Here is a 26,919-nt window from a genome sequence, read left to right on the forward strand (position 1 = left end):
ACTTGTAGCCTATAGTGAGAGGCATGCACGTGTGTATATGTGTATGTGGCTGCTTATGCTAGTCCACAGTAAATTCAGTTTTATGGTGCGAGCCCACTGAGAAGCTGCTGCAGTTACCCCACTCAGACACAGTATACAGACTGGAGTAAACCAGTTCCAGTTTGCGACTTTAGCCACTGGTCCGAAGCCCTAGCCCTGGTTAATTATTTATGTAATAGTGACATTTCTAGAATCATGTGACTGTTCTTAGCTAATAAGGTTGTTTAAGGTATACAGGTAGTATGTATGAAACCAAGTATTGACCACCTTACTCTTGGAGGTTTGGTTTTGGTTTGGCTTGTTGTTTTACGCTGCACTCAGCAATATTCCAGCTATATGAGGGCGGTCTGTAAATAATCATGTCTGGACCAGACAATCCAGTGATTAACACCATGAGCATCGATCCATGCAATGGGGATACGATGACATGCATCAGCAAAGTCAGCGAGCCTTATCACCCAATCCTGTTAGTCGCCTCTTACGACAAGCATAGTCACCTTCTATGGCAAGCATGGGTTGCTGAAGACCTATTCTGACCCGGATCTTCCCGGCAGCTCTATTGAAGACTCTGGTCATGACAGGACAGAGTGTACACTGTACAGTACAGAATTTATACCCTGACATCCATCCAAAAGCATCATACTCTTGAATTTGAGCATGTTGAGAGAAGTGTGCCAGTTAACTTAATGAAAGTTGTTCAAGGCTCCCACAGAGGTTTTATCTTGGTGATATTGCAAATCATTCATTTTTTCATGCCATCATGAACACATGGTCTATCAGTTACAATGTTGGAAAATGAATTGAATGACTTTTATCACCAGTGTTGCACAGCCTCACTGATTAAACATTTTCCACTAAAACAACATAAACACCATATATGGTCAGTGTACATTTATTAAAATATGCAAACACAACAAAACATGACATCACAGATGTAAGGCTTAAAGTGCCACTAGCAAAATACTGGACGGACTTAATTTATCTAAAAGTACATAAACTATAGAGCATTACAAAAAGCAAATAAATAATAATAAATATGGGTGATCTATTTACAAATCCAAGTTTAATAATCAAAACAAGATGATTGTGTATGAATGCTATTTGCAATTCCAATTGTATGATTTGTGTTTATTCACTGTATTTTTTAATCATGTTTGTGTTAAAATAAATTTAACCATGTTGGCCCAACAGACCTGTGTATTGTGAGTGAATTTCCCCTATTGTTACATACAGTGTGATGCACTGATCACACCGCCATTGTAACAAGGGAAGTAACTCTAAGTCTGTATATTTTTCATTCCTGCTAATCACTATAATATTAGTATTCAGTGAAAATATTCACTGATATGTTCAAATCACAGCCTTATATTTTGTTTGATTGACAAATACATTTAAATACATGTAAATACAACTGATCTCTGAACATTCTATTTCTAGAGTTATATGCTGTCCTACAGTATTGTATTTGTATAATTAGCTGGAGTAAACCAACATTAGGTACATATAATTTTTCTACTGTTGACTCAGTCCATGTGACCTCCATTGAGATATTTTATCTAATCTGTCCTATGGAAATAAGTAATGAATAGAAAGTAAATAAATAAATTGTCTGGAACTAAATTAATTGTACATGCACTATAAATAGTCTTTAAATAGAGTAAAGAAAATGGAAGCAGCCAAGGCCACATATCACAGATTGTTTGTAATTGGCTACAATTTGAAGGACTTATGCCATCACACAAACTATTTCAGGCAATGCATGCATCCATATTTACACATACAACAGTCACAGTGTTTCATCTTGTCAGGCAGTAGCTTTGGTATTGTACGAGGTTAGCGTTGTCCGTGGCTTGAGGAAGATACGGCGCACATAATGATCACATTGTCAACGATATCAAGGTGCCCAGGCCATCACAATTTTGTTGAAAGCAACAAAAACTCCTTTGTTGGGCTTGCTGAAAATCAAACACAGATATAGATTAAAAAATAAATCCAATGCTGATTATTTTGAATTGCTGATAATATTAATTTTGGACTGTCTTCATGTTACCAGATGGATCATCTATGAATATTTAAGCCTCAGTCATCAAGTGTGTTGTATCTCCATTCACTCATCATCTATATTGTAGGGTGGTCGGGTAGCCTAGTGGTTAAAGCATTCGCTCGTCAACCGAAGACCCGGGTTCGATTCCCGACATGGGTACAATGTGTGAAGCCCATTTCTGCAGTCCCCAACCGTGATATTGCTGGAATATTGCTAACAGTGGCGTAAAACCATACTCACTCACTCACTCATCTATATTGTAATGGAGATATAATCCACAGGATAGTCAAGTATTACTACACTTATAGTGTTTGAGCATCGCATTTAGGGTGTGTAGACTAAATATTGGCCACAGAGGTGTCAAGACAAACTCATTCACAGTAGGATTATCTGCTAAGGCCACAATACATATATTATTCAATTTTCATCCAAATTTGGGCAAGTGGGGAAGATAATCTAATAATTCATTATGGGCTTATCATGAGTCCAGAAGTTGCCTATCAGTGTCATCTACCAACATAAGAGCATACATACCACTTGAAATAACGGATTGCTTCAAATGTGCCGTCATGTTTTCCTTCTGTAAACAAATGAAACATTTATTTGTCAAAAGTCTTCAAACATGTTAACTAGAACCTGTACATAGAGGTTATCACGCGAGTGTGTTTGGGGATGGTAAATATCCTGCATTAGGAATAAACATTGTATTTAGCGAGCCTTGGCGAGCTTAATACATAGTGTTTATTCCTAATACAGGATATTTACCATCCCCAAACACACAAGCGTGATAACCTCTTTATCATATAATGTCATTCTTTAATTCTGTGCTTTAAAATCGCTTTCCCTCTCTCACAAACATTACCGAAACATTGCGAGTTTTCCTGGAATGCGCCCATTCATATTTATTACGTCACAGGGTAAGTGATGTGTCAGTCGGACAATGACAGTAGCCAATATAGTTCCAACTAAAATCTGTTTCTTATACAGTGGCGAAGCAACATATACGCAAAACAACAGTTGTTTTTAATTGCCTTTCGCGGCAATTCATCGGTCTGTCCGCTAGAGTAACTGCCCTTTGTCAAAGGGAAGCTACTCTAACCCTAGTCTATGAGACGTCACGGCCACGGTCAGACGATGTTGACAGTCAGTCTGTCCTGTCATAACGTTGAGAAGTGTAGTCAGATGTACACACAGCGACAAAACGAAACAAGGTAACAATTCAAACATATTTCGGCCAAATCCAACTATTTTAATTTGTGGAAAAGGTTTCAAGCCGCAGAGGTCTACAAGCACAGATATGGCTACTGATCCCGCTTGGCTAGGCCTCGGGTCGTGCCCTCGCAAAATTGTTTCGAAATCTCCAAAGTTGCCCAAACTTATAAAATGCCTTAGCTACGTCACAGTTAGACTCTGAATTTCAGTATATTAGACTGTTTTGTTTTATAATGATAGCAATTATACCTGTAGTTTATTCAGATTCCCGATGGTTAATTCTGACTCGATCGCCGAATGACGAGGGCGACGCCATGTTTGTTTATAAACAGTGAAAGTAGTCCTACTTGACCTTTGATATTTGCATCTCTATCCGCATATGACCCCAACGGATATCGTTTTTATCCGTTGGCTTTATCCTGCCGAGAAACCTACCTATTATATGATAAAAGATCATATCTGGTACACACAAGTCAATTAAACTAACAATGGCCTGAGGATGTAATATAACTCCATCAAAACAAAACTCGGCTAACCAAATAGCAGATAACTGCCTGAAAAACATTCATTGAAAATCGTGTTTCAAATAGTATTAATTAACTGGTCCTGGAAACATCCTCTTTAGAAAAAATATGAAAGATGCTCTATGGCCCTCTCTTATACAAATACCTATTGCGCAGTGATATAAACAGTGTGCCTAATGATTAATTAAGGCTATGATAAAATTGTAATGTTCTCCATAAGACCAATGCCAAGGTCAACTCCAAACATGGAGTACTGCCTGGATATCAGACCTTTGAATAGGTCCCCAGCACTCTATTGCTTGTTGCAAAAAGCAACTAAATTGTATCATTTGCTCTTGCTTGTTTATATGGTTAATTACGTGTAATCAAAGCGAACAGTTGTGGTACGTTGCTCACACATCAACCACTGGTTTGCCTGACCCAAACTCGATTATTCACAGACTTCAATAATACACCTGAAATACTGCTGCCTGGGACGTTAAACAACATTCACTGACGTGGTCACTAATTACAGGTACCCACCCTCCTTATCCAGCTCCACCCCGAGGTAGACGTCACTGCGGCCAGGCAGATGACCGATGAACTTGACCATGCCCTGGCTGAGCTTGCCGCCCTGGCGGGAGAACTTGACCACATCGTCCAGCTTCATGTCCCCAGGGCTGCGTGGAGCGAACGGACGCATACCCTGTGTCAGGGAGCTACAGCAAACAACACATCACTGTTAGCTGATGATCAGCAGGCAACATATATACCCAAGACTAGCAAGAAGAGTCACAATTTGGCAGCCATTTTTCTAAAATATTTTTACCAATAATTTTACATGAAGTTGTTACTTAGAATGGAACATTGTTTAACAAAATAAACATTCCTGGGAAAGTAGAATGGATACATCAACATGTGCAATACATATAATTCTTCAAATGTTCATCTCATGAGAACACCTTACACAACTAGGCATGTTGATTAGCATTGACGCGTTGAAAGCTATTGTAAGCTGAATTCTTTAATAGAACTTTGTCCTTGATTATCCAGAGTATTATATATCCATTCTATCATAAACATCCCTGGCTAATTTGCCACCTTAGCTTTTCATTGCAAGTGATGGCATCACCTCCACTGCTATCACTGAGCACAATATTTATTTCGCTCTAGAGAGTAATTTGATTGAACAGTTATTGCTAGTATCGTACCATACAAATCTGGTTCAAGACAACACTATGGTGGAAAATGGAGACAGAATACCCTGGATAATCGGGGATCAATAATGACATTAACGTGTCCTACCTTGATAGCGACATAATAGTTCCCATCATGCCCTTGTTATGTTGAGTTGCGATTGGCTGAGGTGTGACACTCCGGAATCCAGCAGAACTTGGTGCAGGTGTATTCTGGGCCAACCTCTCACTACTAGCCGAGATTCTCATCTGCATGGCGGGCGTTGTGCGAGAGGGACTACCAGTTGGGGTACGACGAGCCACCCAGTCACCTGGGGAGGAAACAACAGCAACATTTAAAATCTGAAGAGTCCCAGCCATTATCACTGGGAAGACTGGAATGTATGAGTGAGTGAGTTTTCAAAAGTCATTCACATGATAAGAGTTTGATATGTAAAGACACAGTGATGCTGTTTACCACTTTGATGAAATCCATGAGTACAGGTAATCATGTGGTTCTGACAGACCGAGGATAAAAACAGTTCCTTACTTTAGCCACTAGTCTGAATCCTGAGTAAAATGATCTTTCGTTCTAGTAGGATCAGCTGATACTAATCCACATGCAAAGACTCATTTCTGCTGATAATAATGCCAAGATCAAATGCAGATGTAAATGTGTTTAGCACAGTCTCTAATATTTAGTAGTTCAAAGGCAGATCTTTGGTTAGTATGACTTGTTACAAAATGACTGCCTAGCTGTGGTCCCCATACAAGTCATGCAGCTACATGTCATGACAACATGATGTTTGATGTCACGGCGCTTCTTCTCCACACCACAAGTGGTCAGTGAGTGAGATGGGTTTTACGCCACTTTTCACAGCAATATCACAGCAGGGGATACCAAAAGTTTGGCTTCACACATTGTACCCATGTGGGGAATCGACCCAGACCTTCAGGGTAATGAAGTGACCACTTTAACCACAAGGCTACCTCACCACTCTCATCACAACTGATTCACACTTCTTCCAAACACAAGTTCACTGAGGCTGCGAAAACCATCTTCCCGAGGCAAGGGAGTTAACTGACTATAAAAGTCCAGTTTCCACCCTTGCCAAATTAGGCTGGAATTATGGAGTAATATTTTGGCTGGACTAACAAGTCTATGCCTAGTCCAATCAAAATCGCATAATGAAATCAACATCTGGTACGATAACTGCCATGCAGATTTTGGTCTATTGCAGGCTTTGCAAAGCATAAATACCGTCAACTTAGTGTCAACAGATATTTTCCAAATCTTTCCATGTTTATAATCAAGGTGCTCACCCGTTTTATTGCTATAAAGATCTTGATTATCGATCAGATTGTCTTGACTGGGTGACACTATTTTGTTTGAAGCAATTGCAAGTGATACGAGAGTTGGAATCTGGACTTTTACAGTCAGTTCACTCCCTTGCCTCAGGAAGATGGCAAAAACATTCTTATTGCTACACAGATATATTTCACTCAAACAAATCCTTAATTTGTACATTGTTAACTCGTAATCGTGAATCATTTCGCAGAACTTTCAAAGTTCCTCCACACTATGATACATGGTATTTTACATGCATGTGAACTACATAAAGCTCAATAGCACGAGTTACTCCAGTAAACATCGATAACAGTGGAATTTATGAATGACATGTAACATGATACCTCTACTCTGGGATATGATCGGAACAGAAGCTTATGTCGACAAATTCACAAGCACAAACATGAAGCAATCACAAACATGAAGCAATGACAAACATGTAACAGTGTTAGTAACATGAAGCTGTGACATAATACCCGCACCAGTGATCCGAGTAAACATGGTCCTGCTAATCAACCATAACACCGACAGCACAAACTCTACCACGTAATATCTACCCGTGACGTGTGTCTACCTTTTGTGGACCAGTTATGGTGAACACAGGCACTGACTGTTTCCCTGTGGCTTAACACAGGTTGGTCTGCTCCTGATAAGATCTACCTAGTGATATCGGAGTGCAAGTGTTATGTGCATTCAAGGTCGGGCAGTGTGCCATGTAGGTGAGGGCAGGCTGTAAGTCGACTCTAGTGGGGGACGGGTCGGGCGTTCCTTGAGGTCCTTACAGGCAGTGAATAAATAGTCAGCAGTGTGTGTGTCTGTGGGGTAATATCAGGCGGTCTATTTAGTAGGGATGTCATGATTCACCAATATCTCGATGCATCAATAATATTCTCAGACGATATGACACGTGATACCCACCTGTATTGATTCATAATTTAATCCTGTATCAATTCATATTTTGATCCCATATCATTTCACACATGGAACATTTAAAACAGCAACAGAATGACTTTGTTGTCAAAATGGGTCCTACCTACATTTCAAAAAACAATTTTATCATTATTAATTATGCTATATCTACAATGTACATACTTTTAAGACTTAAATTCTGTTCTAATCTGTTTCTAACTGGTTTTGACACCCAAGTTTTATCTGAAATTATGTATTGATTGAAATGACACATTTTTATTTTCAAATAGGTGACCAGAGATTCAGGAAGTTTCAAGCCTTTTTGATACCGGTAGTGTTTATGCCCTATGAAATCTAAATATTCACACAAGATTGCTGTGAATTAAGTATTGCAATGTATCATATCGTGAACAAAGTATTGTTATATGTTTTATATCGGGGGATAGTAATATCGGGACATTCCTACTACTTAGGCTGATCTACTGTTTATGATGAGCTACATTGTTTTTCCTACACCTTAACCCATCAAACAGTATGATGACCAACCGCGAGGGGGGATCTTTTGTTTTCCAACTTGGTGAAGTAGTACATACCATCAAAAGAGCAACATATTTCTGTCAGTTTAGGATCCTGATATGATTAGCTTGGAGTTATCTAGGCTGAACATGAAGGAACAGGGATTAAGGGCCTTGACCCTGTAATGCAGCTTAGGACAAATCCACCAGGGTAGCGGAGTTAGGATAATCATGACGAAGGAGACAAGTGAACAAAAACTATTCTTACACACCTGTGGTTGAGAAAGTCAGTTAAGACAAGAGGAATCAGACATGTGTGCGATCAATTCAAGGTCTGTGATTGGCTACCCCATGGTGATAACCTAAGGTCAGATTACGACAGACTTTCCTGATTGAATTCATTGATAAGTTTCTCATGGTTCATTCAAATTCACCTACGTCTGTGTCAAAACTATAAGTTTTTAGAGTGTTGATCTTATCTGGTTTGCATTATCATCATCGCCTAGACAACCTACACAGCTGAAACCTTTTTGTGGAGTGTGACACTACGTATGAGTAGTAAGCCGGATGACGTCACTTGTGACTGTTGTGTTATGTATTAATGTGCCACTGTGATCCCAAGAATTGACAAAATGTGCATAAATTCTGTGCTAACATAGTGAGATTTTAGAGTGTGTTGGAAAAGATATAACTCCACTCGTGCCTGTCAAATACCATTTATCTTACAACTTTCACTTGTTACAAACTTGTAAGATAAATCTGTCAACTACATTGAAATCTCTGAAGGATTCTGTAAAACGATTCAAGTACAAGGACAATCCAGAACACAGCAACACATTTCTACATTGCAATTCATATGGTTGAAACACATTACAATTAGGAACCTACAGCTGGTTTCGAAGCTTTCCAACGAACAATTTCACCATAAAATCTTGTTAATATTAGTTAATTTTAATAAATTCTCAGGATAAAAAAAACATATTACCATATTCGACGTAATAAGCACCCCGCTCTAATAGGCGCCCACAGCGATGTTTGCTAATATATTGGCTAGTGAACAATCCCAATTAGCACTCCTTCCGATTGATCAATGTACGCAAGACTTATTTATTCGCTTATAATAAGCACTTGTGTGTCATATGCACCCTTAATTATGGGCAATTAATTTCTGGAAAATATATCTGTTGTACATAAACATTTCAGGCTGTCAGCATGAACCTCAAAATTTATCTTTCAACTCTGTTTTTTTCACCAAAATAATATTCTAATAAGAGCCCCCTATTTCTACTTTTGAGAGCACCCTGGGCCCTTATTAAGTCGAATATGGTAATGATCTAAAGTTTGATAATGGACAATGTTCCAAGGCCTGATGCTGGTGCAATGTTACCAAGTAGTCGTGTTTGTGTTTGTGTTTGTGTTTGAGTCCAGTCAAATGTCATTAAGAAATCTGCAATTCCATTCCTCAAGCTTTACATGAAGAATACAGAATTGGAATGCTTTCATTGTTTAATTTTTCAATTCTCATTCATGATCAATCATTCATCAACAATCCGTTAATGTTTCTAGCCAATGATCATTCTCGAAATGTTAACCAATTCTTAACAGTTTTCACACTGAATTCCATTTTTACTGAAAGACTCCTTTTATAGTCAATTCAAGAGTAGACTATTTATTGACATAATTCAGCAAACATCCCCCCAACATTAAAAGTGAAGACAATAACCTTTTAAATGGGTCCTAATCACATACATGTTTGCTTACAGATTATTGGGGAAGACGTTTTCAGGGAAAACAAACACTACAGGGCACAAATATGGGGAGGGTGAGTCAACTGCCATCGCAGGTGTTCTACCTGACATCATCTTTAGCCAGGAGATCACGGAGTCCTTTAGGAATTCCACTGAAGCAGCACAGGAAATATAGCAAAGATGTATGTAGAACTCAACCAAATTATGCAAAAACTCAGAAACAAAGTCTTCATAAATCAAATGGGAATATCTAAAAGAAGTAAAAAGGTCGGGGGTTTTGTACAAACGTGTATACTAGTCCCAACTTTGAACATCCTAACCCTAACCTTGACTATATATTACAACATATCCCTATTATAAAACTCTCCCTATACGTCTAAAAGGAAATTCTTACTGCTCACATCACAGCCTTTTACTTCAGCCTTTAGCTTATCAATTCATTTTTAACAATCAATTTTGATACCCAGGTTGCATACAGTTTCACAGCTAAGGAAGGAGTTGCAAATATAAATGCAATTTACTTTAATTTTCCCAAAGTTACTGACTGAAAAGCAACATCTTGTGGGTGTTTTAGTGGAAACTAACTTTGAAACAGAAATTAGGCTCAAAGATTAACTCTTCACTTGGGACCAGTATACTAAATTCAACATTTTATAAAAAGATATATACAAGAAAAAGTGGATTGTTTCAAAATACAGCAGCATTTTCAGCAAATGCACATTGCACTTTTTGGTTGTGCAGACCGATGCTCCAGACACTGGAATGTTTGTACACGACAAACAGACCTGCCAAAAACACTTTGGTGACAGATATAATAACGATAATAATCTCTTCAGTGATCACCTACTATAATTTTTACAGGAAAATATAAAATCGCTTCGAGCATCAGTCTGTGCAACTGGAAGAAACAATGTGCAGCTGCTCAATAAGCATGTCAAGCAGGCGTTATTGTCAATATGTTCCTTCATGTAGTACACCATGTAATTGTCAAAGTCTTCACTGTGGATACTTTGGGAGTATGGATATTAATCTTTCCCTGATTTGATCAGGTTTTGAAAAAAATATGGTTTATGTAGGAATGAGACCGCCACAATAAGCAGTGTCATGTCAAGGTACTTCAACTAAAGATGTAGTCAACATCGTCTAGCAGCAAAACGTTGCACAGGAATATCTGTCAGGAATTTAAGCTTTTACAATTTGATTTATACTTTGAGGTTTGGTAAATCCCATGATATTGTTGTACTTTTTAATCACAGGAGCAAGCCATGTTTAATCTGGAGCTGGACAAAATCCCACCAAAATTCACTGTTTGCAGAGGAACTATGGTCCATTGTCTGTTGCCCATTATCAGACATGGTAATTCGTGTGTTGTGTGCATCTGAGATATTGTCTTTAGCTTATAAGGCTAAGGATTAAAACGAAAGAAAATGTTTCTTGGGAATTGGCGTGTCACTTGAAATCATGTGCGTTAGACAGTTTTATTGCCAATTAAAAACCTTTTGTTCACATTTCCCGCATTACCAGAAGCATACACTGTTGTCAATGAAATGACATGCACGACAACTGATATTATATTAAAAGCCGAATTCAATTTGTTACCCGTTGTGTTTGTTGGTATTCTTGGTATGAAAAGTAAAAAGCGTTCCTTCTGCATCACTTTACAGATAATTCAGAAACATCATAAAATTTGAGTTAACATACAAAGAAAGAGGTGCTTTATCAAACTTGTTGAAACCATCGAATTTGCCAAAGATTAGTCCCAAATTTCCAGGGGTCAATTTCACTGCTGTCCCGCTGGCCCATTGGCACATGGTCAGTTAAAATTAAGAAAGGCTTGCTGAAACACAAAGTAGATGGCCTGTATGGCTCAAAATGCCCCCCCCCCCCCCCCCCCCCCCCCTTCTCTGTGTATGTTTAATTTTTTTTATTACACTGCCCTTGAGTCCTGTAATTTCAATGAGAAAATATTTAGGGGGGATGAAGTCGTGTGAATGAGTAACTCTAAGTTCATCTCGGTAGATCACACAACCGTTGGCCATTTTGGAATGTTCTGTACAACAATATCTTTATTTGCTCATAAAATCGCCACAAAATGAGGCAAATAGAAGCCAGGATTTAATCTCAGAGTGCAGGAAATAGCATTTGTGGGGTGAGGAGTTCTAAAATGTTTGGAGCCCCCTAGGTAACTCAGTCGTGGTCTGCAAAACTTAGTTTTGGGCCAGTTAGTTTGGAGAAGGGCCAGTAACTTTTGAAAGAAGCAAACTCTGCTGGCTACATACGAAATAGTTGTTAAATCTACACCTGATTTTAGTTTTCAGTGCTTTCAAATAATTGTGTTCACTGATAACCAACACTGGCAAATCACTCATACTCAAATAATCTTGTTCACTGGAACCAACACTGATAAAAAGACTCACACTCAAATATTTTAGAGACCAGATCCAAACTGCAAACCTGTAGACAAAACAAGCTGCATAAAGTTATCACATCTGAGTCAATATTTTCAACAACTACCAACCTCTAGCATCAACAGACTTTGATCGTCTTCGCCGAGATCCAGGATGTTCGTCATCACTTGCAGAAGACAAAGACTCCGATTCCACGGACTGTCGTCGCCGATGTCGATGTGATCTAGTTGGTTTGCGGTCAATGAAGTCACTACTGAGGAGTATATCAGTGGCTGTGTCGCTCAACTCTCCATTGTCTTCTGCGTACAACTTCCTCTGCATGTCGTAGTCGCCTGAGACAAGTGAGAGGGACAATATTATTTGTCATAAATATTCAAACTGTTACAAAACTTGGAGTGACTTGGGGGTTTAGAAGATTTGATAGAATTCGAAAATTAACGTAAGTCTGCTAGTCCTAGACAAGTAAATTCAGGAAGGACTAGTAACATTTCCTTGGAGCTAACAAACCAAGGATCATAATAGTGGTCAAAACCCACAATCAGCAGATCCTGGGATCTAAGGGAGACAACTTTTCACCATGAGCTGCAGCTGCTTTGACCAAGCGGCCTCACAAGCACCAGAGACTTATCCAGGATTCACAACTATGTACCCTTGGGAAGAAACAATTATTTTGTTCAAATATGGGATTTTTTCAAAGTTATCATTTTCCTAAATTCAAAGGTTTTCTAACATTGTACTTTAACATTTGCTGCAGACTTGGGGACAACTAACAGCCTCTGAGCTGTTCTAGATAAAACCCCGTGCACCCCATGACAACCGGAACAAATGCATTGATTCAGGCATTATGAGGATGGACATGTCAATACTAACATTTTTCCTCTATAACCAGAAAACAGCTGAACACCTCTCAAATCAACTTCCCATGCAACAACCCAACCACACTATAGTCATAAAACACTTTGGTATAACACATGATGAACAATACTTGGATAGTTTGCTTATATTTGTTAAGTCAAATACATCTTACGCATGTTGATACAAAGAATTTAAAAATACATTCTATAGTTATCATTATCGTGATGGACAGTTCAGAGAGCAAACTGTTGTGTTGAAGAAATAGAGGTGTATGAAACATGAAGAGACTAAATGTGATATATATACATGAAGAGATTAAGGTTACTTCTCTGGCGAAATAAGATCCTGCATAACTATCAACTACATTTTTTATAAAAATAGTTTGAAATAACAATTTCACTTAAAGTCAGGTTATCACAGACACTAAACCATGCTGTTTTATCCCCCAACCTTTATAAGATCTCTCATGATTATAGGAGCTCTCGTGACTGCTTTGTTGCTTGCGGTGTTGAGTCTCATAGTCACGTGACTTCCCAGCATGCACTGCAGAATCCCCGAAGTCGGAGAAATAACCAGTCCGTTTATGTCCACCCTCTCTCCACCCTGCTATATAAATGGTTATGTTTCAGAAAACCTCAAATCCTGACCATCTTTTCAATATTAATTTGAACAATATTATTTGAGACTGTTTCCATGTCTTCTGACAGTCAAAATTAAATTGTACACAGTGGAAGCATAGAAGCAATTCCTCACAACAACAAATAGGCATTTCTAAACATATGTTTCACAAAAACATCAATTTTGTATTCTTTGCTCACCTGACCATTTCAAACATTTGTATTTTCTCAAAACAATTTTACAAGAATGTGTCAATGCAACAAATTTGTAATCCTATGAATTCATTGATTTTCATTAGAATTATATATGTTTTATAATAATTATATCTTTAACCATAATTGTCACTTCCTTTCTGAAGCAATTTATTAAGTGTAATTGTTTAACATTCAGTTCAGATGAGAAAGAGTGTTAGAAGTCAGTGGATAAGACACAATAAACCTACTCCAGATAAATAATACAAAGCCTACACTATGTTCATACTTGTGGAGAACAGCATCAAATCGTAACAACTGAAATGGGAGACCCTACCATTGTCTGAAATGAACATTTTATATTGCTGTATTGCTTTGGCCATCTCAAACAGAAATATATATCACAGATCATGTGACTCAGAACACCGAACTGTGCTCATGATCATTATCATTCCACTTTTTATGATGAAATCTGTGTGGCCATGTTACATGTTCTTCCAAGCATGAAAGCGAACTCATCTGTTTCCAACACATTCAGTATAAATAAAGAGCAATGTAGCTGACAAACAATGCCTTCAAACATACAAAAAAACAATAAGTCTCACAAATATAAATAGACAGAGTAGTAAGTTAGTAACACACAGCTTTTGATAGACATACTGAGATTCTTCCCCCGCTTATGATCCCTGAGAACAACAGCCAGTGGACATGTGTACTTATGGATTTTTGAAATTTAAGATGAAGCTGAAAATGTGTCGGATCAATGGCAGTATCATCCAGTGTACTAAATCTCCATTGTACCATGATAAATACCCTGGTCCTATTTCCCACATTGCTTTGTATCAGAAGTGACGTCACCAGCTCCATCTCTACCTATCACTAACTGAGCACAGAATTTGTCCAGCTCAACATTCTTAAATCAACAACCAAAATGCCTGTTCTGAAAGTGAGTTTGTCATAGATCTACATTAAACTTGCAGCCTCATCTGAGCAAGTCCTCAACATATATTTTATGGATTCAAAAGGTTATTATAAATGAACATACTTAGTTGCAAAAGATGAGTACTAGGATCGGGGTAGGGCGAGTCCTTATGGTACCGGTGCAAGATGTTCCGGAGGTATTTGAGACCTCACACAAAGGTCAAGTCGAGTACTGGTGCTATAGCCGCTTGTTTCAATGATGAAAGAACAGTGTACATGTAATTTATTTCTAGTGTCTGGTTATTTGAACCAGACAATAGTCGCGAACTGGCCTGGGGTATAAATAACAGAATGGAGATACAAATAAACAGGATAATCATTGATGTGGATTACTGAACAGGCCTACTGTCACCTGGACACTCAGAATATCCCTATCAAAAGCTGAGCAGTAGAGTGAGCGAGTGAATATTGCATGATGCTGACTCAGCAAATATAAAGATTGTCAACACAAGCAGTATTAACATTTATGCATGGAAGAAATAGCTTGGATGACTCAGATGATGGAAATCGGCAATATCTTTACAGAGAAAATCAACAACAGCACACACCATCAACAACAATCACTAGTATATAGATGCTGACATAAAGGCAAGCTGGATGTACATGGCAGAGAATATGACGATCCGAGATTACACAGGCAGATCAACATGACCATCCACCATTAGTGACCAGTAATGGACAAACAGACAGACAGAAGGGGAGGTAAGCCTGGCATAGAGCAGAGACAACACACCGAGTTACAGACATACAGACATCAACCCCTCACTCACTGCACCAGGTCCGGTCTCCTACACTGGAGTAGACGTGTAGCCAACATATGGCTGGGATGGGAGTGGGGTCATGTACAATTACATGTATTGGGGGGGAGAGGGGCATGAAAATATGTAACATAAAATGGGGGGGTCACCCTCTCCATAATCAATGACCAGTCCCCTATGTTGAGCCAATACATAAAATATGTTTCATCAATATACATGTACCACAAGGCAAGTAATATCATCTCTACCCACCTCCCTCTGAAGCCTTCCACCGCACTTATTTTCTTTTATGATAATGTTGTTTCGAAATTGAAATGACAAATATACCTGATGACCTTCCATCGGAAACAGTATAATCCCCATCTCTTCACTGTTCTTCGAGTAAAATCAATGTGATAATATAATATTATACATCCCGTCTGTCACACTAATACATATCCTCTAGTGAGTTTTACTGTTGTGACATGAATTTCCAACACATCTAGGTGTGGCCCGGTGCAGTGTGTTGGGAGGACAGAGTCTGTATGGGTGTGACACACGTGTCTCCACCTACCCTCCAGATGGGACACTGAGGGGGTGAGGATACTGCCCCTGGGGGTGTCAGTGGCACTGTACCCCTGGGGTGAGGCCCGACCGAGGGTGGTGACACTGGTGACATGATCAGGGTGGAGTGAGGCACTACTCCATGGACTCTGCATGCGGTCACGCACCAGATTGTAGATTACTACAGAGGGACCACAACAAAAGATTTATGTATCGCTGTTTCAAATGACTACAACTGGCTTACGACAGTGTCAGTGTTTTAACAAGGGCCACTAAGGACAACTCATACTTTCAGAAACATCTGTATACCTATTCGAATTCTCATGTATAAACCCTTAACCTGGCAAATTCAGAAAAAATGAAATCTTAAATGAAAAACAAGACTTTATCAGCAAATTAATATTCAATCAATCATAAAAATGAAACAAAATATAAAATATTTAAGAAACTTAAGTTATTATTTCAACTGGACAGATAACAATGGTGTTTTGTTTATCATGTTTCTAGCCAATCCTTGTTTCTATCTGACAACTACAACTGTTTGCATTGTATCAGCAATGCATAATGAGCACTTAAAAACAATAGTGGTGTCTTATACTTGTAGATGTACACAAACACATTACACACAGAAACCTACCTCTTGAATCAAGTTGTGATCCTGCTGAAGGCCTCTGGTTCTCAAGATGGCTGTGTTCTCTTCGGTCACGCTCTTTACTCCGATCTGACGTATAAATATCACGTGACAATTGCTCCCTCTCTAACCGAGTTCGTTCAAAGAGACGACTATATTTACTAGAGTCTGTGACTAGTCTGTCTGCCACCTGTCCATCAGGAAGTGACCTGTTTGAGCGACTCTGCACTTCTTGCTCTGACCTTGACCTTTCAAGACCCCCTGATGACACTTTGCCTATTCTATAATTATCAAGATATGTTCCATCTATTCGTCCACTGCGGGCATATTTATAGTCCCTGGACTCTCTGTCAGACCCAAAGCTTCGTTCAAGAGAGGAAACATTGTCTCTTGTTAGAGGAGCTTTTTCTTGTGTCCTTGAACTTTGTCGTCTCAAATGGTCATCTGTAAAACAGTTAAGATTTCTTCATGATCACCACATGCAAGTCATGTCTCAGCCATCATTAATCAACAATAGCAAATGAAAATCAAAGACTAAGAAAAGCACTTTATGCTTAATGTTTTCATACCTGCTCTGAGAGTAGTCTCCCTTGTAATCTTGAGATCACGATTGTAGGACACATCTCCTGGTCGCATGCCCCTTCTAACATCTGATCCTTCCTTCAAACGTATATTCTCTTCATTCAGCTGGTAGTTACGGTCTCGTAATGCCAAGAGGTCATCCTTGAGTTGCTGCATCTCTATTCTGGATCTGTAATCCCCTTCTCCATCGCCGAGTCGAGATATCTGCAGAAACAAGGTCTTCATATGTAATTTTGTTATAAGTCACCAGCTACTTATAATTTGGGACAATTAATGATTTTTTTGATGGAGCTGACTGCAGTAACGTTCTTTGTTAGCCAGGACACAGATGGCCCTATGCGGAGTTGCGTCCCATGGAAACCTATGATTGTGGGTCCAAATCCTGGTTCGCACCGATTATGTTTCCAGGTTTGTCAGCACCAAACTTGTCCTTCTAGGTTTCACCAAAGTTGTGAATGTCTAAGACATACAACGCTTCGGGCTTTCCTCCCACTTAAAGCTGACATGCTGTGATATAACTGGAATACAGTTAAAAGCAGCGTTAAACCCAACTCACTCACTCACTCTTTGTCAGCCTATGACCGGTACCTTCTCCTGGAGACGTCTGTTGTCCTGCTCCAGATCATGGACGGAGTGGACTGGACTCTTCCTCAGAGATTCGTTCTCCTGCATCAGCTCCTTGACACGCTTCTCCGACTTGGTCAGCTGCAACATCGCCGTCTCATTGGCCTCCTGCATGTCCTGGATGTGACCTTCAAGGTCATCTGAAACAACATGTTACCTTTGAGTATGGCATTCTTGATGGATGTTTCAAAGATATTAATGTAGGTTGTGAGGAAAGATATATTTAAGGGTTACACACAGCCACCAGTCTGAATAGACTAGCCAAAATCAAGGGGGACTACAGGTAGTAGTTTTATACCAAAGTCCAGATATTTTGAATAAACCACTGGTACAAAATGAACTTAGGACAAGTTAAATATGACCAATGCTGTCTATCCCTGTATTTAATCACCAAATATGTGATAATAGCTAAGGTCATCAAAGAAGTAAAACTATGCTTCATTTAATATTATTGAAACTTTGATTCACACAAGTGGTTCCAAAAGAATGAAGGTGATCGTCTTCTTCATTGTTTGTGAACAGAATGAAAAAACACAATATATCTACTATATGACACTGTAATGACAAAATGACTTATTAACATGATTAATACTAGTGACTGTGAGACACACTCACAGCTGGATGATCACGACTTGTTTCTGTAAACTTTGGCGCAGACATTAGACTGTGACAGTAAACTAATATACAGTTATGGCTCATTCATTAACTATATTGGTAAGTGTTCATCCTTTGACGTCAAGATTGATAGTTTAACTGGATATTCTATCAATTGCTGCACTACTATTTATTATAGGACTAACAAGATCGGGTGGTCAGACTCGCTAACTTGGTTAATGGATGTCATCGTATCCCAATAGCATAGATTGATGCTCATGATGTCAATCACTGGATTGTCTGGTTAAGACTTGATTATTTCCTGAACACTGTCATAAAGCTGAGATATTGCTGAGTGCAGCGTTAAACAACAAACAAACTTATGGACAATTTTACTTGTCAGTCATTTACACTCATGAACATTTAACTTTGTTGTACCGATGCATCACCCTCGCATATCCAGTGTATTGTATCTCTTTTCAATTATGATAACACCCCACATCCATTCACCACCCGAGTTCCATTTCAGAAGTCATATCACCACCTCATCATGCCAATCTCTAACTTAGCACAAAACATTTGTCACTCATGAGACTTATTTGATAGTGCAACTATTCTTAGTGCTATGCCATTCAAATTGGGTTAAAAACGAAAATCTGTAGTAGCGAGAGGATCCAGGTATTCATCCAAAAGGAATGGAGATGCAGCACACTGGATGATCAAGGATGATGCTGCACATATTCCTGCGTTTTTAAAGATTCCTAAAGGATTAGCTTTTGGTAGTTGCAACAAGAATCAGAGTTTCAATTCTTACAGATGGACTGGTCATTCATTACAGAGGTTCTTCATGCACTAATATACCGAGAATAACAAACCTCCCCTAATACTTGTCATATTTTTGGATGACCCTGCCTATGTCCAAGTACATTTTTGTCATGAAGCTCCCTAAAGAGACAGAATGAAAAAACACTTCTTATTTTATTATACAATGTCCATTTTATCGAGACCCTCCCCAAACATGAGTATATTTTTTTTTTGTCCATCCCCTAGAGACTAATCTTTTTTGGGTGAACACCATCCCCCAACCCATAATAAATGACTGGTCCCTTATACAACTGTATGTTCATGTTATTTATATCTCAGGCAGATTAATGGACACAGGCCCAACATTTCTAACATGTCCCATGGGCTTCCTCGACAGAATTTCTGCAAGTACACAAACATCTAAGTACAACACATCTTACCGATCTTTCGCTGAAGCGCCAAAGGGTTGTTTGGGGAGTAGTTGTCGATGCCAATGGAGTTCCCCTTTGCCCCAAGAGCGGTCAGTTGGTCTTGTAGTTTGACCACCTCGACAGCTAGAATCTCCTTCTCACTCAGCAGGTGCTTGTACTTTTTCTCATACTGAAACACAACACACAGCATGATCATCCTCCATTATCAAGGGTATTATTTCTCCATTCTATTTGGATAAATACCCTGAACAAATTCGCATTACTGCTACTGTAAAATAATAATTAAATTGCTAATGATTCTGTGGCATTTGATTGGCTAGCCAATTACTTTTGAGGGGTTAATGTATCAATAAATAAATTGCAAGCAATCACGTTGCATTTGATTGGCTAATCAAGCAATTATTTTCGTGTTTCTGTTTCCATAAAACGAAAATCAATTAGGCCAACTAATGTTTCCTGATTGGCTGATAATAGAATGGGTGGAGCTTGTGTTGCATTACTATGCTTACGATGCACAAGCGGATCTAGAGTGGGGGGGTGCAGGGGGTCCGGACCCCATACCGTTTAAAAACCAAATGAGAGAGAGGTTTTTGATATTTTGGACCCCTCCTTTTGAAAATGCTGGATCCGCCCTTGCAGTGTCACTGATTTTGTAATGTTGTCTTCTTTTATTTGTGTGTTAATCATTAAATATGCAGATTTACAGAGTTTGCACACAGGCTCTTACCTCCATAAACTCAAAATATATTGAAGTCAATTCGTAACAAGTGTGATGGGCTGCAAGTGACCTTATCTCAATCTGGATCCAACCTCTGAGAGAACTGACCATCAGATGCCTGTATGACCATTGTGACAAAGCTCTCACCTCTCTGCTGGTGCTGCTGTGTCCAAGGCTAGCCTTGGTGTGTTCCAGTTCCTCCATCAAAGATCGGTTGATGTCCTTCAGGTCCTGCACCTGGTCTGTCAGCTGGTGCACCTCCGTCTCACGGCCACTCAGAAGCTTCCGTAGGTTCACTATCGTGTCCTCGTAGTCATCAACCTTCTTGGCATCCTGTACCAGCAATGACAAATTCATCATGATGTTTAGGCATGTGCTAGAGCACAAGACTCAGTGTCTAACGGAGGAGATATTAAGTTGGAGCCCAAGTCTAAAACTTGATAAATTTATACAAAATTCACAAATTACAGCAGTGCAGATAAATGCAGATGATGAAAAATCTGTCATCATCCATCTGTTTCTCAGGCTCATCAAATCATCTGAACCTCCACTGAACACAGACAGTCTGTTTTCTTTCAGCCATTATCTACAATGCTGTAGTACCGTATTCAATATTTCTGTTAAAATTCTGTAACTAAATATTATTTTAAGGTTCTGTGTTTTCAGTTATACAAATTGAACTTTTTCTTTAAACACCCATTCATAAATGGAATATTACAAAACTATATATAATTGTAAAAATCAAAGTTCATCTGCAATATTATAACATGTTACAATGTACTAAATGTGCAAAATCATCATAAATACAATATTTGTACATACTTCAGTCAACCTGTACAGACCAAAACCATATTTAATACAAGACTCTGACAACAAAACTTACTTCTCTGAATCCGTTCTCTGTCAGGGCCCCTGTCACAGACCCAGGTGTAACAGTTCTGCTACTTGACCTTGAAACGGACCCTGACCTTGTCATGACGAGAGGACTTCTGATCTGTGGAGAGCCCCCTCCTGCAGGAAGCCGGATATGATTGTCAGGGGTGGAGAAGTGTCTGTCGAGGCCCTGGGAGGAGAGGGGCGGCATGCTGGCTGTACTCCCAGGGCGGTCCTGCGATATCGGGGGCAGCAGCGGGTCACTGTGATGCAGTCCTGTTAGTGATGCTGCTCTTCTTGGCCCCAAGTCACCTCGTGGGTAGTCAAGATACTGTGACAGCTCCTGCTCACTCGTGACGCTGTGCGGTCTGCTGGAACTGCTGTGTTGACTGCCACCAGCACTGCCTGGTCGAGCTGAGATTTCAGTGCTGACTCGAATCTCCTGACTTCCATAGAGTCTTTCATGGCTGCTTCGGAAGGATTCTAAGATGACTTCATTCTGGGGTGTCTGCCTTTGAGAACTTGGCAAACTGAGGTCTTCTTTCACCAAGTCCCTCTGTGGTGTATGTCTAACAGAGCTATGGGCTGATCGAGAAGGGCTTTCAAGAACATCCTCAATAGATTCACTTCTACCTTGGTTAGATCCTCTTGAATATCTCTCCAGTATTTCATCCACAGCTTCAGTCAAGGGTGTGTGGGAGGACCCATGAAGAGATCCCTGATTGGACGGCGGTCTGCTGCTGATGTCAACTGGTGTTTGTCGTAGTGAGTCTTCCAAGGACTGTGACCCTGACCTTCCCCCCGACTGGTACACCTCCCCGTTAAGCACATCCCCCGTTGTTGGAGTATGTCTGTTCGAGCCATGGTAACTTCCAGAATGTTCACTACCTGGTCGCGAAGAAGGGTTGGAGTAGCTGTTTCTCAGAATATCCTCGACTGCATTGCTTTGTGGCGTTTGTCTTGCAGAACTATGATGGGACCTGTTCGACGCCATGTCCAACTCATCCAGTATACTGGTCTTTCCTCCGTCTGTTGCATCCCACTGAGGGGTTTGTCTAGCAGAGCCATGAGACGATCCATGAACTGAACCAAGGTTGCTATGGTTACTGAGCACTGTGTCCTCATTGTCTCCATAGGTTTCAATAGCAACATCCCCAACCGGTGTATGTCGAACTGAACCATTTAATGAATTTGAAAGTTCCGATTTCATAGACATGTTGACCTCATGTTCCAGACTGGTATCCAATGTCTCCTTGTGTAGCATCTGTTGACGGACTAGATCCTCATATTTGGATGTAACATGGATACCATTTTCCGCACCACCATCCATTTTTGGCAACCCTGCAAGATCTGTGTTAATATCTCTGTATGTGTCTATATTTTTGGCTTGGAGATGTTCTTGAAACTTTTCTTCTACTAGTTGTGTTTCATTTGCCTTGACCACATCTTCAATGACGTCTGAAATATAGCAAGCATGCTCATATATTTTAAGATGTTGTCCATTTTGTATATTATTAATAGTAGAATCATAATATCAGTTTTGCCTCCACTGTATTATGCAGGTTCAAGATAGAGCAATTTGATAAAGTATCATTGTACCCATCCTAACTACCACAAATGTAATATGCTATTCTCCACCTCAAATCAAACATCTTTACTTAACAGTCTAGGTAAATATGTTTTTTAACAGTAAAGAAACATATATAGCTATTTGCATGATGTCCTTGATAATCCTAAGTAGTAATACTGTCTGTTATTGTACATCCTAAAACAAACATTACTGCGCTTTGTCTGTGTTCATACTTGTTTAATGGGTCGGTGGCCTCATTTTGGAATAAACAATACAATAGTGCAGTTAAAAGTATAAATTTGGAGATAAGCATAATTTTTAGCGTTATGAGTTTTGAGATTTGCATGTTATTGACCTGTGTTTGAAAAAAAAATCTAAGTTATAAATTAAGGTGCCATTTACACAATACTTACATTGAGAATATGTCTGCAGCAATCTCAAAGACCCTCCTTAATTTATAACACTGTTGTGAATTAGCGTGTTTGGAAATTCATGTCCGTTTTCAATTTACACTTGTGTTAAAATACAGTTCTTCAGTAGCTATCTTTACTTGGATTGGCAGATAAAAATAACTGCACTTATCGATGTTATCGATCACAAGAAGCGATAGCGAAACGAACATTTAACCACATTAATATTTCAGAAAGACAAACATGCACACTAAAATACCTCTCTGTTTCATCCTACTGCCCATAATACGTGACCACGTCCGTGCTAAAGTCACTCTGACATTTAGGTAAACCCTACCAGACTGTCAACTTCGACCGACATTGTAACTAAGCATGTTTCAACACGCGACTTCCGCGACTATATGCGATATTTTCATTATGACACCAGAGTGATATGATAATAACCACTTTACAGAGTGAACTATTACGTTTTCACAACAGACCTTACCTTCCTTCAACGGCGATTGTGTGAGATGGCTGAGCTATTTGTGATCGGGGCGGACAAATAAGATTGTTTACAAATTACCGCTCGTCGTCACGGCATGTGCTTGGCGGTTGCTGTAAAATTCCACTGATCAGTACAGGAAACGGAATCGGATTGTTGAAAATGTGTCACGTAATCAGCACCCATTGATATTCTAATTAGGTTGTTTGTACCGTTAATGAACCGAGTTTCAGTCCGAGCTTTTACAGTGCGAGTAGTTTATTTCTTCTGGATCAAATGTCGCCCGAGGCCACAGCTGTAGTCATTGAGCCGATTATTGATTCAATGTCCGTATAAAGGCACCTGAACACCCATTACCGCTATGTAATTAATTCTACCTGTCGGGGATAACAAAAGCTGGATTAATGCGCCACCTAAGCCTAGATTCTAATAATCACTTGTAAGATTTCTCTTAATCGACTAAGATTTCCCAGTACGCACTCTGTCTTTTTATTTCAATAACCTTTATGACTTAACTTAATTATAAAGTTTAATTACGTCAGCGTGTACTTCCTTTCTGTGGGAATAATATACTCTTTATGTTGGTAACTCCACATACCGATCGCGACTTTCATGGACAGAGGTGAAGTTAACTGAACTGTGATAAATATAGGTATATTATTTAAATATGTATAAATAAACATATACAAAAATAAATAAATATTTATTTTTGTAGATAAAAGATATATGGTAGGTAGTTCTAGAGCTACTACACTGCTGGACAAAAGAAAGTGGGATTAGACCATAACATTACGAACTTTTAGAAAACGTTACTGGGGTGAAAAAAGTCACCGAAACACTGCAAACAGAAGCTCCAAAACGCAACTACGATACCCGTATCAAATACATCACCATCAAATAACTATACTTCTTGTGTATTTCATTATTGGCCATCATCAAACATTGGTGTATACTGTCTTTTGCCCGGCAGTTTATTTACGCTGCCGTAGATGTTATATATAGTAAATATATACATTCACGCCAGTTTGTGAAACTGAAGAAAAGAAGAAGAAAACAAATGTTTGTATATAAACATTGCAAGAAACACCGCTTTGAACAGTATTTCAAGTATTGGTGATCAAACACCAAGGATCTTCATGGGGTGCAAATCTGGTAACTACAGCGAGAGAACCTGGAAACCGAAGCACCCCATCATGACTACCCACGTCCTGCATGCATGGACGAGATGTATCATACCGTGCACACACTGATCTAGAGGACTGGGGGTAACGCGAAATAACCCCTCTCTCAGGAAATGAAACTCTACTCGGGTATTACCAAGACATGACGATAGTTACCACATCCATTGTTACTGATGTAGTTCGGAGCCCAGAGCTGGCTGTCCATCCCACTATACTTAGACAGGCAGTCTACTCGGCTAAACGTTATTACTCCCTGTGTTTTTAACGAGGCGGTAGTCACATGTGAAACACTGACATCTTCATTAACAAAGCCTAATGATCCAACTCATTACTATTGCAACCAGCCTCCTACAACAAAGCGACCCTTTTGCCCCAATGGAATCCCCGACTGTGCATAATAAAGTATTAGGCCCGTGAAGATCCGGGGTAGAGCAACCCATGCTTGCCGTAATAGGCGACGAATCGGATCGAGTGGTCAGGCTCGCTGACTTGGTTGATGCATGTTATCGTATCCCAATTGCGTGGATCGATGCTCATGATATCAATCACTGGATTGTCTGGTCCAGACTCGATTATTTATAGACCGCTGTCATATAGCTGGAATATTGCTGAGTGCGGCATAAAACAACAAACCAACCAACTACACATATCGAATGTAACAAAGTGTACATGCACACGAATTATGTTTACGCCGTTATGATCATTAAAGGGAATCATATTGAAAAAAAGACTTGCATGGGTGAAATTCCAAAGTAAGTTTCCAGTGGTTAATATATAGTAACCCTACTAGTATAGCGATATACCTTATATATGTACTTACGTATAACATAAAGGTAGATTACTTGCACTCTCGAAAGTTCTGACGCTCGTGCTGATGCAAATACAGAAGTAACCATGGATGTGAAATGAATTGAGAGAGAGAGAGAGAGAGAGAGAGAGAGAGAGAGAGAGAGAGAGAGAGAGAGAGATATTACATGTATACTTCTATTGTTTATTTCAGCAGTGTAAATCGACAGTGTCGATGTGGGGGCCCTTACCGTCTTTGATGTAGAGATCGACCTCGAACGTGTAGGGGCGGACATTGTGATCCTCCAAAGGGTAGGTAGCGCCCTCTACGACGAGGTTGCCATGGAAATCTCCACTCGGCACCTGCATCTCCACCGAGTAGAAGACAGCTTGGGCGTCATTCCACGACAATACCACTGGCTCGTTCTGGGGACAAGGACAGAACTGCGTGTTAGGAATATACTGTACAGGATAATATTCGTTCATATGGTAGAACATAACAATATTGCTTATCTTGCAAAGTATGCTATGAACATATCGTAAAGCCCATTAACTACATTGATAATGTGTATAAGCGCCTGTTCTATAGTTCTGTACCACGTCACCAAGTGGTACACGAAACGAACATTCTATATCAGCTACACTTCATACACAACTATTGCCCGTGTGGGTGTCAGAGGAAAAGCAGTTGAATTTCAAAGCAATACTATTTAAAGTTGATCTCTCTTGTAATTCAACATTTAGATTGGATTGTACCCCGTTTCAGAGAACGAAAGTTTAAGATACTCAATCAACCAGAAACACATGTGAAGTTGATAAACTAGTATATGTTGTTGATAGTGCCTGAGTGAGTGAGTGAGTGAATTTGGTTATAACCACTTTGAACTGTATATCAGCTTGATGTGTGAGGCAAGGTCTTAGTCGTTTACAACTTTGGTTTAAACACAATATTTGTTTGTTGTTTAACGCCGGACTCAGCAATATTCCAGCTATATCTGGACCGAATCATGACCAGACAATCCAGTGATTGACATCATGAGCATCGACCCACGCAATTCGGACACGATGACATGCATCAACCAAGTCAGCGAACCTGACCACCCGATCCATAAGTCGCGCCTCTTAAGACGAGCATGGACTGATGAAGACCTATTCTAACCTGGATCTTCACGGTCAGGTCGGTAAAACACAATAGCAAGTATAGTGCCGACAAACACTGAAACATAATTAGGGCGAATCTCAGGACCATAGCTGTGTTTCTGGCACACCTGAAAGAAGCAACTTTGTCAAATGAATTGCGACGCCTTAGACGACTTGGCCAACCATATCCCTGTTGATCAAGCCAGATTGAATTACGAATGAAACATTTATTACTAATATTATT

General features: G+C 39.5%; 1 protein-coding gene across 9 annotated transcripts in view; it reads right to left on the reverse strand.

Moving 5' to 3' along the window:
* Positions 1–915: 915 nt before the first annotated feature.
* LOC124111503 overlaps positions 916–26,919 on the reverse strand; it is a 52,786-nt gene continuing 26,782 nt past the window's right edge. For 3 of the 9 annotated variants that reach the window (XM_046471236.2, XM_046471275.2, XM_046471253.2), the window contains exons 3-16: positions 25,787–25,961; positions 21,115–22,562; positions 20,379–20,564; positions 19,523–19,682; positions 17,649–17,824; positions 17,048–17,264; positions 16,485–16,922; positions 15,858–16,028; positions 13,207–13,362; positions 12,012–12,233; positions 5,104–5,305; positions 4,342–4,517; positions 2,618–2,663; positions 916–1,994 (exon numbers count right to left, since the gene is read on the reverse strand). In XM_046471236.2, the coding sequence (XP_046327192.2) occupies positions 1,934–1,994; positions 2,618–2,663; positions 4,342–4,517; positions 5,104–5,305; positions 12,012–12,233; positions 13,207–13,362; positions 15,858–16,028; positions 16,485–16,922; positions 17,048–17,264; positions 17,649–17,824; positions 19,523–19,682; positions 20,379–20,564; positions 21,115–22,562; positions 25,787–25,961 (3,834 nt within the window). In that variant the 3' untranslated portion in view covers positions 916–1,933. Of the gene's footprint in view, positions 1,995–2,617; positions 2,664–4,341; positions 4,518–5,103; positions 5,306–12,011; positions 12,234–13,206; positions 13,363–15,857; positions 16,029–16,484; positions 16,923–17,047; positions 17,265–17,648; positions 17,825–19,522; positions 19,683–20,378; positions 20,565–21,114; positions 22,563–23,566; positions 23,692–25,786; positions 25,962–26,919 lie in introns of those variants that run through there. The other 6 variants (XM_046471245.2, XM_046471283.2, XM_048383836.1 and 3 more) reach the window with 6 other exon arrangements.

The sequence above is a fragment of the Haliotis rufescens genome, unplaced genomic scaffold, assembly GCF_023055435.1.
Source record: "Haliotis rufescens isolate VD_foot unplaced genomic scaffold, xgHalRufe1.0.p SCAF_5, whole genome shotgun sequence".
NCBI lineage: Eukaryota > Metazoa > Mollusca > Gastropoda > Lepetellida > Haliotidae > Haliotis > Haliotis rufescens.